The sequence below is a fragment of the Notolepis coatsorum genome (assembly GCF_963971535.1).
Source record: "Notolepis coatsorum genome assembly, chromosome: 1".
Lineage (NCBI taxonomy): Eukaryota > Metazoa > Chordata > Actinopteri > Aulopiformes > Paralepididae > Notolepis > Notolepis coatsorum.
In genome coordinates, this window is record NC_140165.1 from 315869503 (window position 1) to 315887257 (window position 17755).

The 17755-nt window shown below is 41.5% G+C and overlaps 1 protein-coding gene across 1 annotated transcript in view; it reads right to left on the bottom strand.

Moving 5' to 3' along the window:
- Positions 1–1722, bottom strand: part of tmprss13a (transmembrane serine protease 13a) — a 52160-nt gene extending 50438 nt beyond the window's left edge. Inside the window, exon 1 of the mRNA XM_084316962.1 lies at positions 1635–1722. Coding sequence (XP_084173088.1) covers positions 1635–1652 — 18 coding nt within the window. The 5' untranslated portion in view covers positions 1653–1722. The remainder of the gene's footprint in view (positions 1–1634) is intronic.
- Between the last annotated feature and the right edge of the window lie 16033 nt (positions 1723–17755).

Genomic DNA, 17755 nt, shown 5'->3' on the forward strand with positions numbered 1-17755 from the left:
AGGTTTCACAGTATGTCTGTAGGCAGCAAACACCCGAATCAGAGGAGGGAGGGAGGGAGGGGAGAGGAGGAGGGAGGGGAGAGGGGGGCCGCTCAGCTGAATTCCCAGCAGACTCACAATAAGATCAGTTGGCCATTGTTTGCCACAGTGTCATTTCAATGCAAATTACAGTCAATTTGAGACATTATATGGGTCCACTGTGACATTTTAAAAAAGGTCACCCTTTAACTAGACAATGACTAATACTGTCTCAAAGCTATTACCCAAACGTGAAATGTGAAACGTGTGGTAGAAATATCATCATGTCATTTTCCACAACAAACGTTAAGCTCGTCTTTCTACACAAAAACTTGTGACATTGCTGAGTGAACGGCCATTTGTTTGGGGTCTTAAATTAACTCATGAAGGGAGATACAACTCGAACCACGGCCTGTACATTACTTTAAAGCGTATGGAACTATATATCTATCTCCCAATGCAACCCAAATCTATTCAACACCTTTCTCCAGATGTAGGTCAAACTTAGCCTGGCTGTGTTGACCCACGGTGACCGTTACGCAAAAGGGACTTATAATGACTCGATTATGTTGTCATGAATTGAAAATGGGGTTACCCTGATGTAAACAAGACGAAAGTCTTTCTCTGGTCTGCATCCCCTTATTAACAATTGTGTGTATTGAGCCGTACTGTATTGTACCCATTCTGCAATCTGTTAATACAATTTTCAATCAATCAATCAAAAGCCCAGTTCACAGAGAGTAGTTTGTTTTCTAGATGACCATGTTATTAAATCAAAGGCTTCCCACACAGATTCTCATTGTCAAGTCAACTCACCATCGGAAAGGGTTAATAGCATCAGCGGTTGAAACTAAACCAGGGCAGAAACCACCCTGCTGGAGCTAAAGTAGTGCTCGACATTTTGGCCAGGCGGAACATGCCGGATCAATCAAGCATCAAAGGCCGGCAGGTGCGAGCGGAGCGTTGACTAGTGGTTCCCAATCCTCTCCTCGAGGCACCGCAGCCGTTCCATGTATTTGTTGAATTCCACCACCAGCACACCTGATTCAACTAATGAAGGGCTTGTTAAGTTGAATCAGGTGTGCTGGTGGTGGAATTGAACAAATACATGGAACGGCTGCGGTGCTTTCGAGGAGAGGATTGGGAAGCTGGCCGGCGGGCTCAGAGTGTCTCACACAGGACCTAAAACACTGAACACACACTCGGTTCTCCGAGGAAAACCCCGCTTTAACCCTTTCACCGCCACCACGCTACCAAAAGGGTTAACCCGTTCACAATCACGCTATACGGAAGGTTAACCCCTTTTTCACTACCACACTACAGACGGTTTAACCTTCTCTGTGGTGTGGCAGTGAAAGGGTTAACCGTCTGTAGTGTGGTAGTGAAAGGGTTAAAAACAACAAGACCACCCCCCCGAAAAACACAAACAAGAGACAGAGGGAAGATATAGACTGAGATACACAGTGTCTTTGACAGGAAAGTATCGATCAAGGCAGAGGTTGATTCAAATCGGCAGAGAGAGAGAGAGAGGCCAGAGGCCATTGTTGATGCACCACAGACCCTTGGAGGAGAAGGAGAAGAAGGAGGAGGAGGAGGAGGAGAAATGGACAACCTACCGGGTCATGCTTATCCATCGGACTCAAGGGCCCAGAGCGAGGAGTGTGGAGGTGAGAGCAGGTGGGAGGGAGGGGCTTCACTTGCTGACACACCTCTGCTCTCTATATTCCTCTCCCCTCTTTTAACTGTAATCCTCATCCTAGTTTACCTCCCCCTGCATCCCCTCCTTTCTCCTCTCTCGCCCCCCCCCCCCCCCCCCCCCCCCCCCACCGCTCTCCCATTCTTCTCCGGGGGGAGAAACGGGCGTAACCGGTGCACTAGTTTCCCACCTGCCGGACCGGTTCGGCAGCCACCGGCCACCGTCGGAGATTGATTGTGGCTCTACACTACAGGGTCCATTATGGCTCAAATGACGCCCAGCTGAGCGGTCGGGGGAACCAAAATGGAGGGTGACGGGGCCTTTTTGCAGCAAGTTCAAGTTCAAGTTTGGTTTTATTTGTCACGTATAAGGTACGTGTGTACATTACAGTGAAATGCTTGGTTCTGTATGAGCCTCCTGAGATTGTGCTTCATACAGTAGAGAAAGAATAAAGACCAAACACTATACAAAATATACAATATTCAAAACTAAAGTACAAAATGCAACAAAATGCAAAAACGAGGTAGAGATGTAATAATAATAATAATAATAATAATAAACTTTATTTTTATAGCACCTTTCATACAAGAATTGCAGCTCAAAGTGCTTCACAACAGAAAAAAGACACAGGCATAAAATGAGCACATAAAGTGCAGACATATAAAATCACAGTTTTTCACATTAGGATCTATACATCCCAAAAATGTAGTGCAAATTTTTTAGTAATAAATAGATGAAATGTGTTCAAAAGTGTCTAAGTGAATGTTAAGGTCAATGTTTAAAGTGAGTGTGTGCATGTGGATGTGTGGGTGGATGGGTTAGTTAGTGTTACATGGAGTCATTGAGCATCCTGAGGGCTTGGTTGGGCCCAGTAGTTCAAAACTTTTAATCCCTATCTGATCATATCAGATTTGATTTGATTTTGGGTTTGATTTTGGGTAGTTCAAAACAAAAAAAAACAGGATTAGGATCACTTTGATATCCGATCAGATCAGGGAATCAAATCCAAGCTTTAATCTGGATCAAATTTCTTCTAAACGGGTAGTTCAAACCGACAACACAGGATTGGGATCAGTTTGATCCCAAAAAAAAGGTATTATCTTGATCCCACTAGAGGGGTGGATTTCCAGTGGCTTACCAGAGCAAAATGTACACATTTATTTGAAAATATGTTCCAATATAAATAAGTGGGCAAAGTGTGTTAACTGAAATAATACACCATGTTTAGCCTTCGTGGCAAATATATTTAATTTAAAATTGTTGGTCACATTTGTGGTGGCATATTTTGTTTTCAACCAAATGTTGATGACATGAATGTTTATGATCATGTTTAGTATCACAACAAAGATTTTCAATCACATGTAATTTAGATTAAATAAAACGTATCTAAAAAAAGTGCATCTGTCATCACCTTCAGCAAACTGAAACCTAATTTAGAATTCAGCTCCTCAAAGCATGCCTGGATGATACAGCTGCCTTTGAATTAATGTTTTTTTTTTGTTACCCTAGTGAGTTTTTTTTTTTAATTACAAATTCATTATGATTTTATGTCCTTTATGTATTTACAAATATAATTAGACATTATACTGTAGATGTCTCTGCAATGTGGTCTCTTGTCTTCCTTGTATTATTTTTCATATCCACTAGATGGAGATCGGTAGGATTAAAGCACTGATATTCAGGATCTAGTAATCTTGAAAAGTCTGGATCAGAGTGGTCCTATCCTGGATTGCTTTGAAATACCGGGACAAAATCTGTCGGAGTAGTCTGATCCTGGATCACAAAAAATGGGATTTCAAAAGCTGACCGGATCTGATTGAGATTAAAAGTTTTGAACTACTGGGCCTGGGGATAGAAGCTCCTTCTGAGTCGCTTACCTGACCTACTGTAGGTGGGTTTGACTTTCTTTCCAGACATAATGAAATGGTTCTCACTAGGCCTGTCTCCGACTAAGGATTTGTATAGTCGAATTAAATTTGACTTAAATCAGACATTTAAGCAAGGAAGCATCTTACCAATAATGATGTAGTATAAGGAGGTAGCTTACCAATAATGATGTAGTATAAGGAGGTAGTTTACCAATAATGATGTAGTATAAGGAGGCATCTTACCAATAATGATGTAGTATAAGGAGGTAGCTTACCAATAATAATGTAGTATAAGGAGGTAGCTTACCAATAATGATGTAGTATAAGGAGGTAGCTTACCAATAATGATGTAGTATAAGGAGGCATCTTACCAATAATGATGTAGTATAAGGAGGTAGCTTACCAATAATGATGTAGTATAAGGAGGTAGCTTACCAATAAGGGCCTTAAAAATGTACAAATACCATTGTTTGTTGCGCCTCTCTGTTAGAGAGGACAAACCAACCTTCTCATAAAGGACACAGTGATGTATCTATCATAAGTAGGGATGTCCGATATTATCGGCCGATATTGGCATAAAAATGTGATATCGGAAAATATCGGTATCGGTTTAAATTTTTTATTTTTTTTAAATATTTTTCTTTACATTTATTTAACCTTTATTTACCCTGGCAAGCAAGTAAGAACAAATTATTATTTTATTTATTGTCAAAGTATGCATAATGTTGTGTTAATTACACAACAAGATATATGTAATGTTAATTACCTTAATTATTCCGTTTTGGGGGGGGGGGGGGGGGGGAACCCTGCATATATCGGTATCGGTTGATATCGGTTGATATCGGTATCGGAAATTAAGAGTTGGACAATATCGGTATATCGGTATCGGTAAAAAAGCCAATATCGAGCATCCCCATAAGTGATGAATATGAGGGCAGAGTGACAGACAGAGTGCATGGATGTAAGGGTCGAGGCCGCAGCATGCCTATAAATTACATCACCATAGTCCAAAACTGATAAGAACTCTTCGACAACTCTTTCTGTATTATATAGGAAGCCAATTTTCGCAACTTGGAGGCAAGGTTGTCCACATGGAATTTCAATGTAAGTTTTTCATCGAGCCACACACCAAGTTATTTATATTCAGTGACTCTCTCAATGCTAAAACTACTTACAGTAAATATGTGCAAAATTATCTTATGTGTACTGTAAACCCATCTAAACCCATCATATTCAATGTTTCTGGCTCTATAAAACAGCATACATTTAGTTTTACTAGCATTAAGAACCAATTTAAGTTTAATAAGAGCTTCCTGAAGGGTAATAAAGGACAGTTGTAAGTTATCAATGGCCAATTATACAGAATCAGCAATACAATATAAAGAGTATCATCTACGTACAGATGGGCTTGACAATCTTTAGTTATTGATAAAGGTTTTGATTGGGCATAACCCGACTTTACACACTGACGTCTATCATATATGTTATGATGAATTGAAAATGGGGGACCCTGATGTAAACAAGACGAAAGTCTTTCTCTGGTCTGCATACCCTTAACAATTGTATGTATTGAGCTGTACTGTACTGTACCCATTCTGCAATATGTTAATAAAGTTTTCAATCAATCAAATGTCTCCCTGACAGATAATCTTGGAACCAATCTCATGCATTTCTATCCAAACCAATAGTACCTTATGTTTTTAAGAGTAAATGGTGACCGACTGTATCAAAAGCTTTTCACGGATCAATAAAGAGGGCAGCACAGTGTTTCTTCTTCTTCTTCGTCTAAAGCTGATATTTAAATCCAACTCAAGCAACATTCCTAAATCATGACAATTTGGAGTGACAGTGTATGGCAGTGTATTGTCATGCACTTGTCCTAATATACTAACCTACGCTGTAGCACTCAACACTTTGATGAACATTGTTACTCAGCTTCGGATAAAAGCGTCAGCTAAATGACTTTAATGTAAATGTAAATGTATGCTCAATTGAAAGTGCTGTGTCATTCAAGGACAGTAGGTGGGGACAATGGTTCACTTGTGTGTTGAAATCAGGGAGGAATGAGCTTAGACAGGTTTCCTTGTGCAATCCGTCTCTTTCTCTTCCACACACACACGCACGCACGCACACACATATGTATATACTATGGTCCCCACTAAAGGAAATAAATTACACTGCAAACACTTCATTCAATGTGGAACCTTTTATCGTTGCAAAGGTATAATTAAAATGAAAGTTATATATATATATAGTAGTAGTTCATACTACTACTACTATTGCTACTGTATACTACTACTACTACTACTACTACTACTACTATTGCTACTGTAAACTACTATTATTACTACTACTACTACTACTACTATTGCTACTGTATACTACTATTGCTACTGTAAACTACTACTACTACTACTACTATTGCTACTGTATACTACTATTGCTACTGTAAACTACTACAGCTACTACTACTATTGCTACTGTAAACTACTCTACTGCTACTACTACTATTGCTACTGTAAACTACTACTGCTACTACTACTATTGCTACTGTAAACTACTACTGCTACTACTACTATTGCTACTGTAAACTACTACTAACTACTAACTACTACTACTACTACTACTACTACTACTACTGCTACTGTATACTACTACTACTACTACTACTAATACTACTACTACTACTATTACTACTACTATTGCTATTCATGGTGTGTCGAGGGGTGGATGGGTCCATGCTCCTCATCTTGGCTGGCTCCTCATTGAGGGGGTGGGAGGGGTTTTCCAAGATAGCATCCAGCCTCCTCACCAGCTTGTTCAGCGAGTCCCCTCAGAGCAGAATAACCTGCTCTGTCCCTTCCTGTAGAGCCTCTGTGTTGTCCTGCTCTGTCCCTTCCTGTAGAGCCTCTGTGTTGTCCTGCTCTGTTCCTTCCTGTAGAGCCTCTGTGTTGTCCTGCTCTGTCCCTTCCTGTAGAGCCTCTGTGTTGTCCTGCTCTGTCCCTTCCTGTAGAGCCTCTGTGTTGTCCTGCTCTGTCCCTTCCTGTAGAGCCTCTGTGTTGTCCTGCTCTGTCCCTTCCTGTAGAGGGCCTCTGTGTTGTCCTGCTCTGTCCCTTCCTGTAGAGCCTCTGTGTTGTCCTGCTCTGTCCCTTCCTGTAGAGCCTCTGTGTTGTCCTGCTCTGTTCCTTCCTGTAGAGGGCATCTGTGTTGTCCTGCTCTGTCCCTTCCTGTAGAGCCTCTGTGGTGTCCTGCTCTGTTCCTTCCTCTGTGTTGTCCTGCTCTGTCCCTTCCTGTAGAGCCTCTGTGTTGTCCTGCTCTGTCCCTTCTTGTAGAGCCTCTGTGTTGTCCTGCTCTGTTCCTTCCTGTAGAGCCTCTGTGTTGTCCTGCTCTGTCCCTTCCTGTAGAGCCTCTGTGTTGTCCTGCCCTGTCCCTTCCTGTAGAGCCTCTGTGTTGTCCTGCTCTGTCCCTTCCTGTAGAGGGCATCTGTGGTGTCCTGCTCTGTCCCTTCCTGTAGAGGGCATCTGTGGTGTCCTGCTCTGTCCCTTCCTGTAGAGGGCATCTGTGGTGTCCTGCTCTGTCCCTTCCTGTAGAGCAGGGGTCTGAAACTCAATTTACCTGAGGGCCGCTGGAGGTAGAGTCTGGGTGAGGCTGGTGTAAGATCCTGATCAAACTGGCCAGTATCACGTCTTCGTCTGTTTGGCTCTCCATCCAATTCCTCTGCGTTGTGTACTTTTAATGGTCCTGACGTCTCCGATACCGGTTGATAAGATCCTTATCTCCCCCGTTAGTGCAATCCATAAACCATAATGATACTGTAAGATCCTGATCAAACTGGCCAGTATCACGTCTTCGTCTGTTTGGCTCTCCATCCAATTCCTCTGCGTTGTGTACTTTTAATGGTCCTGACGTCTCCGATACCGGTTGATAAGATCCTTATCTCCCCCGTTAGTGCAATCCATAAACCATAATAATTCTCCACCTCCGTAAGAATTCGACACTTCGACACCGTGAGATACCTTATGAGGAAAAGCGTTGTTTTATTGCTATAAACAGAACCTCATAATCAGATGTTGTCAGATGTTATCAAATTGTATCGTCCTTGAAGAGTCTATTCTAATGATCTTTCGGTGTGTTCGTCTATCGTCCTTTTGTTATTCAGTCCAATAGTGTTCAGGCCTGTTCGTTAGCCTGAACCCTCCTCGTGTTAGCCGAAGCTAATGATGTCGTGGCATTCTTTCCCCCCCCCTCCCCCCCCCCCCCCTCTCTCGTGATAAGAGGAGAGAGAGTCCTCTGTGTGATCTCAGTCCTACTCGCTCTCGGTCAGATTCTAGTCTGCCTTACACCCGGAAACACCGTTCGACTTATAGAGGTTCGTCGTCGCAACGACGGCCCCGCCTTCTGGTTGTCATGCGACGTGTTGTCATGACAACTGCGTTTAACCTTTACACACACTTCAAAACGTTCCTCTACTGTTGCATTAAAGAGGTCACCCCTCTCCCTCGCTCTGGGCCTACAGTACACTCTTATCAGTTTGTCCCTGCAAGGAATGCAAAACATTGGGCTGGCTGCTAAACATTCTGCAGTGCTGGCTACTGCCTCTTCTTCTATCACCGTTTTCTAAAGCGAACCATGCACATTTCGTTACCACCGTTTTAGCTGTGGTCATCTCTCCCCAATCTATACATCACATACATTGAAAAAGCACCCCAGGGTGCTCCAGTAGCACACCATGTTACCGCGCTGCGTCGCGGGACTCCGTGCTGCGTCACGGATCTGGTTGACTCCGAGTTCGATTCCCGGACTCGCCGTCATTTGCCGAATGTCTCCCCCTGCTCTCTCTCCCGTTTCACCCTACATCTGTCGGTCATGCTTGACCAGAAAAGCGATAAACGCTAAAAAATAAAGTTTAAAAAAAAATAAAAAAAAAGCACCCAAATCTCTCACTGGGCTGCATCAAATATTCCACAAAAAAGTACAACTGATCCAATCTTCTCAATCTTTAGCAATAACATTTCAGAACATGAACAGTTCTTCAGAACATGAACGGTTCTTCAGAACATAGGCTTCTCTTACCTACTCCTTGCTGCACACCTGAGACTTGTCAGCGCTTCCTCTTACTGTATGTCTTCCCCCCCCTTGTGTGTCCTCTCAGGTTTGTCAGGCGCAATACATCTTCAACAAACTACCCCTTTGCCTCATCTTAAAACCTCACAAACACCAGCAACTGAGCATTCTCAGTGGTGTCAGTGGATCTCATCCACAGCTATGGAAATGCACTGTGTTTCATTCATTCATTCATTCATTCAGCTCCCGTCTTATACGGAGCTACTGAGAAATTTGATCCCGTAGATGGACCCGGCTGACGCTCCGTTCTATTTGTTTATTCTGATACCAAACCGTCAGTGTTCCAATGATAAAATGCAGGCAGGCGAGGCAGCTCTTCTTGGAAAATTATATTTATTTGCTTCACCGTGCAAACAGGATATCTTGGGTTTTGCTCCTTAAACTGATCAATAATAATTAATACCATAACTAATTGCATACAAACATTTCGCCCTGCGGCGTGTTCAAACAGCCGTAACCTGCGACCTGTGACCTACGACCTGCGGTCAAAAACCATTGCCCTTTCTGGGTCAAACTCCTACCTTCACCCAGTGTACCTGGCGCTTATAGTGCCACCCCATGGTCACATAAATCCATTACACATTTACATCTATTTGGCCCTTACAACAACTATGTACATGCATCTGATTAGCACTGCACCCAGTAGTACTCATTTATTATTCTATACCCAGTTTAATCACCTGTACATTGTATATTACTATTGCACTTTACTGTTACATTCGCACTCTGATTGGATAATGACAATACATTTGAATCCAATCTAATCTGTATGTATATCTAGGAGGGTTTGATTGATTGATTGAAAACTTTATTAACAATTGCAGAATGGGGCGTCTAGGTGGTGTAGTGGGCAAGGCGCTCGCCATCAACGCTGGAGACGCTGGGTTCGAGTCCAGCTCTCGGCTGTTGCTATCAGCTTGGCTGGTTGTTCATATGGGAAAGCTGATGGGTGGGTCCTGGGCGTTGTGGACAGCGACCCCTACAGTTCGGTCGGGGCGCCTGCACAGCGAGGGTAGGATCTGGAGGGAGGTAGTGTGACCTTAAGTTCCACACGTTACACTCTTCCGGTGAGAATCTGAGCTGCCAGGCTGGCTGCCGGCTGGCTGCACATATGCGTCGGAGGAAAGCATGTGACAGTCTCCGGCCTCCCTGACCAACAGTAGGGGGGGGTGCGCAACAACCAGGAAGGGGATTGGGAATTGGCATAACGACTAACAGTGGGATGGGAGAAAAATCGGAAAAAGGAGGGGGGGGGGGAGATAATAAAAATAAAAAATGGGTACAATACAGTACGGCTCAATACACACAATTGTTAAGGGGATGCAGACCAGAGTAAGACTTTCGTCTTTATTACGTTATCATTGACAATTTGCAGGCTCGATGACGAGTCAATGTAACATAATAAAGAGACGGTAGCCAAAAGTAGTCACAAAAAATATTGAATGAAATAATTACCATGGTTTGGAATAAAGAAGAAACTAACGTAACGACAGACAAGAACACATGCTGCACAGACGGGATCAGCCCAGACAAAGGGAAAAGACAGGATACTTATACATGAGCGAATGACGAGACAAGACACACCTGGGGTAATAATTACAAATGGGTACAGCTGGAGGGGAAAACAATAAGAACTACAAAACCACAACAGAGAACTACAGCTAGACAAGACAAGACTGATCAGGGCACAAACCTATAGCCCCCACACGTAACAGTCTTGTTTACATCAGGGTCCCCCATTTTCAATTCATAATGACATTAATGACATACGCAACATAGAGATATATATCTTGACATTTCTGACATACATGACATACAGGTATACACAGTACTGTTACATTTGTGACATACAAGATATGCAAATATACAGTACTGTTATCCGAACAGAAAATATATACATACGAGGGGGAGGAAACCCACAAATTGTAATTGTCTTGTGTGATTGTCAACGTAATCTTCATAGTGTCCGAAAAGGAGAAAGGTAAACTATATTGACCTTTTGGAATGTTCTAGATAACATGTCCCTGAACTCATTGTACCTGTCCCAGCGCGGTATATGACACGCCACTTACTCTCCAAGCAGGTTAAACAGACACGCATGAGGTGAGCTGAAGCAAACAGAGCAGCTGGGTCCGTGTACGTTTTGATAGTTTTTTGTAGCTCCCTCCAACCCTGAAGAGTCAGTCAGTCAGTATCCGTGTATCATTCGATCCCAATTTATTTAGATTTTTATTTTTTTTACTTCAAAACTAAATTAAAACAAGAAAAACAGCCAGTTATTGGATTTTTTATTTGTAAACGAACAATGAAATAACAGGTCTTGATTGATTGGTCGATTGACAATTTTATTAACAGATTGCAGAATGGGTACAATACAGTACGGCTCAATACACACAATTGTTTTAAGGGGATGCAGACCAGAGAAAGGCTTTCGTCTTGTTTACATCAGGGTCCCCCATTTTCAATTCATCATAACATATATGACATGCATGACATACAGATAGACGGTACTGTTGCATCTAGACATTTATGACATACCCAGATCTACAAATCGTTATTGTTTTTCTCTTTTTTTTATTTGTAGACGAACAATGAAATAACAGGTGGTTGTTGGTTTTTCTGGTTTTTGATTCTAAATCGGGTATGAAATGATCGAATGATAAGTCAGGTATGGCTATGCGGGGTAACAGTGAGCAGACATGAAACTAATTGTAATGGGAAATATTAAAGAGACAAACGATGAGCCGTTTACATGAATGATTCTGAGTCATTATTAATAGTAAATAAGAAAGTTTGTTTCATCCGTGGCCACAAATGAAAGATCAGTCTATACAATCAGAGACAACATGTTAATACAGTAGTGTCTGACCATAGAATGATCCAGAGCTCTGGTCAGACATACAATTAAATACATGAAAATGACGTAGAAGAAACAAAATGGCTGGTTAGAGACATTAATAATACGACTGTATTATGGCTATGATCTGAAAGCAAAACGGCTTCGTCTAACTGTTCCCATAACCTTGGGTTATGGCTCTGAAGCTCTGAAGAAACACACTCCTTGCTGAGAGGAGAAAAGACTTAAAGGGACAGTATGCGTGCCACATCTGAGCACATTATATAACTGGTCAAAGTGTACCAGGTCAAAGTGTACCAGTCAAGCCAGTCTAATGACATGATAATATATTTCCACAACATAATTTAGCGGAAAACGAAACTCACGGAGGCAACAAAACACATGCTCATGTAACTATGCGCACGCGCACTACACACGCAAAGCAGGTTTAAGGAAAGTCGGGGGCTTTTCCAGTGGGCGTTGCAGTTCATCGTCCTATACTTCAAAAGAATCGGATGGTTTCTATTGAACGCTCCATTATTTGAACTTGCATTTGTACTTACTTGTTTGCATTTTGTACTTTTAGTTTGTATATTGTATATTTTGCACAATCTGATGAGGCTCATACATAACCAAGCATTTAACTGTAATGTATACATGTACCTATAGGTGACCAATAAAACTAAAATTAAAACTATCTGCATTATCCTACTAGTACACCACCTCCTTTTACACATTACACCACAAACTTTCCGTTCGCTCGACATTGTATCACAAACAGTACTGTATTTGCAAATCTGATATGTCATAAATGTATAGATGTAGCAGTACTGTCTATCTGTATGTCATGTATGTCATATATGTTATGATGAATTGAAAATGGGGGACCCTGATGTAAACAAGACGAAAGTCTTTCTCTGGTCGGCATCCCCTTAACAATTGTATGTATTGAGCTGTACTGTACTGTACCCATTCTGCAATCTGTTAATAAAGTTTTCAATCAATCAATCAATTGAGTTGAATTATCATGAGGCCTTGCTAACTAGTTGACATTGGTTGATGTATATTTTCACAGCTTGTATATTTCTATATACAAATGATGTGTGGCACCAAGCAGCAGAACGCTGGTATTCTGACGTGATGACCTTCCTTCTTTAATAGTTTCCTTGGTTCCTCATAATAATGGATTGGATTTATATAGCGCTCTTCATGACACCCCAGTGACCCCAGAGCGCTTACAGAGTCCATTATTCGTTCATACACAGTCATACCGGTGATGGTAACCTACAATTGCAGCCAGAGCTGCCCTGAGGCAGACTCACGGAAGCGTGGCGAATAATCATCGCCTACGGCCCCTCCGACCACCACCAACATTCATTCACATGCATACACATTCATACGAGGCAAGTAGGTTAAGTGTCTTGCCCAAGGACACAACGGCATGGGCTTGAGCGGGATTCGAACCACCAACCCTTCGAGCATTGGACAACCCGCTCTACCCCTGAGCCACGCCGCCCCTCATCGCGTTACAGTACAGGTTGTTGTGCTGACCAAGCGATACAATAATGTTGTATCAAAGTTACATTAAATTCAACGTGCTAAAAAAAAGAAAACGGAATCTGCCAACAACCAGTGCAGTGGTCTATAGCTGTTTAGAAAGTGAGTTTAGTAGGAGGAAATTAAATTTTAAACATCAGTTTGCACGTACCACACTTAAACAGATGTGTCCTTCAGTTATTGGTGTAAAGTTGTGGAGCTTAAGGGATGTAAATAGTGTTTGTCAATTCAAAAATAATTATAATATTTTTTAATTTATTCAGTATGAAAGTCAAATGTGATCTGAATAGTGAGATATTTTCTTTTTTTTCTCTTTTATTATTATTATTATTATTATTATTATTATTATTATTATTATTATTATTATTATTATTATTATTATTATTATTATTATTATCATTTAATTGGTTCTTGTTTAAACTGTGGATTGTTTGTTTCTTTGTATATGGTATAAAGTATTATTTTGTGTAAATTAGGTTGTAGGCCCACCATCAAGTAATACTTTAGTTTAGTTTAGGAATAAGGGGCAGGCAACTATAAGAATTATTCTTCTTCCTGCTCCTTTTGCCCATGGTATGGTATTTATGATTTTGTATGAAAAACTCTATGATTGTATTGTTTCCATGTGGCAAGTACAACTCTGAATCTGAATCTGAATCTGAATCTGTTAGTGGCTGGCAGAAAGGGGAGGAGAGCTCCACGTCACCTGAGTGACGGCTCTCTGTTAGTGGCTGGCAGAAAGGGGAGGAGAGCTCCACGTCACCTGAGTGACAGCTCTACTGTAGAGAGCTGCTATAAAGTCTCTCCCTTTCTCTTCAGTCCAGATCCACTGCGTCGCTGTTACAATGGTAAGACTTTTTTTTTGTCATTCTAAAGAATTATTTTAGACATTTAGACAATCTGTTTTAAAAAGACTAATATGCAGATAGTAGATAGATGCTATTATGATATTTTAATTAAATGTATTTTAAATGTTTTTTTTTTTTTAGATTAGATTAAAATGTATTGTCATCATGCATCACAAGTATATACAGTACAACGAAAATACGTTTGGCATCCAACCAGAGCGCAAATGTAACAGTAAAGTGCAATATAATATACGATGAACAGGTGATTAAACTGGGTGTAACATATACATGAGTACTACTGGGTATAGTGCTATAGTGTACAGAGGTGTAGTATTAATATGTACAGTGATACAGATATACATACACTATGGTAAGTCATACTGGCCAGCAGCGTAACTAGTAAGAGTACTGTTGTGAAGAATGAATGAATGAATGAATGAAAACTTTATTTAACAGATTGCAGAATGGGTACAATACAGTACGGCTCAATACACACAATTGTTAAGGGGATGCAGACCTGAGAAAGACGTTTGTCTTGTTTCCATCAGGGTCCCCCATTTTCAATTCATATAGACATTTATGACATACACAACATACATGACATTTATGGCATAGGGACATATAGGTATTTAGTACCGATACATTTGTGACATAAACGGTATTCAAATATACAGTACTGTTACCCCTAGATCCTGACAGAGTATATACATATGATGGGGAGGGGGGACTGTACATTAGGAGGGGGTGGGTGGGTGGGAGAGAGATATACAGACGGTGGGGAGGGAATATATACATGCGGTGGGGAGGAGACTGTCTATTAGGAGGTGATGGGCACATTGAGCTGCAGTTTCTGTATGAAAGGTGCTATACAAATAAAGTTTATTATTATTATTATTACTGTAGAGGTAAGGAATTATGTAGTCGTGGAACGAACTCCCCACCACATGCAGTCAGGAGGACAGCTGAAACCCGCCGTCGACTAAAAATACACCTCTTCAAACAATATCTGAAATAATATTGCTATTATATTGCTAATATGTCTATACTACTATGCACTCAGACTCAGAGTATAACACTCCGATACTATTTGACAGCTGCCGGAGATTTTCCTGCCGACTTGTTGTTCACAATCTGTAAAAATCGCTTTGCATAAAAGCATCAGACTCCATTGTAAATTATAAATATGTATAGATATAGTATCCACAGCTATGAAGGATATTAAAATGATTATGTGCAGGTATGTACAGACAATGATAGTCTGTACATATAAATAATTAAATAGACATATAGATTTGATATCGATTTTCAATTTTCCTCCGTACAATGATGTAATGTTGTTACATGCAGTTATAAGTAATAAGTCAGACTGCCTTTATGGCTGCTGCACAAATATTCATCAGCGAAAATAAACTTTGCATGTGCAACACAGTCACACACACACACACACACACACACGCACACACACACACGCACGCACGCACGCACGCACACACACACACACGCACGCACGCACGCACATGCACACGCACACACAAACAGCGATAAAAGGAATGGCTAAGTCATGCACAACCTTAAACGTTTCTTTACAGACAGCAGCAGCAGCAGCAGAAGAGGGAGAGGATCAGGATGACGATGAAGACGATGACCATGCAGAAAATGATGAACTCAACTTCAACTTTTTTATATTGTTCTAAATAATCGTACTCCCCGGGCGGCTGGGTAGCGCAGTGGACTAAGCACTTGCCTACCACCGCAGAGACAGTGGGATCGAATCCAGCTGCGGTACCTCCGGCTTGGTCGGCCGTCCATACTGACACAATTGGCAGTGTCAGCGGGTGGGAAAGCCGGTGGGATGTGTGTCCTGGTCGTTGTAAACAGCGACTCCTACTGGTCGGTCGGGGCGCCTGCACAGCGAGGGAAGGATCTGGGGGAGGTAGTGTGACCCTTCCACGCGTTACACTCCCCCAGTGACAGTCCTCGCTGCCAGGTGAAAAGAAGCGGAGGAGAGACATGTGATATAGTCTTCACCCTCCCCAGGCCGACAGTGGGGGGGAAATGCGCGCAACGACCAGGAAGGGAATTGGCATAACGACTAAATTGGGATGGAGAAGAAAATACGGGAAAAAAGTGAGGAAAAAAAATAGATAAAAAGAAAACAAAAAGAAAAAGAATCTTACTCCCAAGGGTAGGGTCCACAGCTTCCCCCAATACACCTGGTTATTCACAGAGGTGCAGGGGAATGTTCGTGGGCAGGGGTCCAAAACATACCAACCAAGAAGGACACATAAATGTGTTCTATGTCTCTTGAAGACAACGTGAACGTAAACCTATACTGGGCCCTGTATCGCACAAACTGTGCGAGACAAACAAGATGTATTCTAACGAATATAGTTGAAAATGATATGTATAATATATACAAACATAGTACTGAGTACTGATACTGGTATATAGGATTTCTGCATTGCTTGGTTCTGTGGTAACAAGGGTTGTGTTCTGACTAAGTCAGCATCTTCCCTGCAGATAAAAGGTTTGCAATTAAAAGAAATTTGAATGAACCTAGTAGTATGTGTATTCGATCACGTCTAACAACAGGTTACATTTAATTTACAAATGGTTGCAACGCAGCTGAATCCTTCTTCCGGGTGGACAATGCCCTGATTATTATGGTATGTTTTATAGCCTACTTAACGTGATAATCAGAGTAAACGAAGGTATGACTCCAGATGGTAATTGATATATATGTGTTATTATTATTGTTATGTATTATTAGATAACGCTGTCAACTCTCGCTCTCTGACTCGGACCCGTTGAAAGAGACGACACGCATTCCGTGAAGACCCGCCCTACTCTGCCTCTGATTCGCAGACTGTGGGTGGGGGGGGGGAAACGCTGACGGGACGCGTCTATTCAAATACCAACGGATTTCCAGTCAATCAGATCGCAGAACGCGAACGCGGAACTGGAAATCCGTTGGTATTTGAATAGACGCTGATGGCGTGGTAACCTCCTTGATTGATTGATTGATTGATTGATTGATTGATTGATTGAAAACTTTATTAACAGATTGCAGAATGGGTACAGTACAGTACAGCTCAATACACACAATTGTTAAGGGGATGCAGACCAGAGAAAGACTTTCGTCTTGTTTACATCAGGTCCCCCATTTTCAATTCATCAGAACTGGGGAGCTTGGACTGGTCAGATGAACTCAGTGGTACACAGGTTGAAGAAACATGGCTTGGATTCAAAACCAAATTCACAGCAATACTCAACAACATGGCACCCATAAGAACCACCAGGGTTAAAAATCGCGCTGAGGCATGGATGCACACTGAAATACTGGCCGCTATGAAAACCAGAGACAAAAAATGCTCTGAACTTCATAAAAGTCAGACAAAGCTTTCCAATAGCTCAAACAGTGAACTCCAAGCCCACGTGGTTGAACTAAAAATCCAAAGAAACAGACTAAGAAATGACGTAAACACCATGATCAGAACCGCAAAAAGAAATTTCATCAACGACAAAACTGAGGAAAACAAAAACAAACCCGCGAACTTTGGAAATTACTCAATAATCAACTAGGCTGCAGTAAAAAACTTAAAACCAGATTCTCAAACATAAACATAAAGACGGACAACACGCTCATCACAGACAAGCTGGATGTAGCCAATTACTTAAACATCTTCTTCACAAACATAGCCACAACACTGGTAAACAAACTACCCTCCCACTCAGGGCATTATGGGGTAGAACACATAGTAGCATACTACACAAACCTAGGGGTCCACAAAGACGACTTCAAACTTGA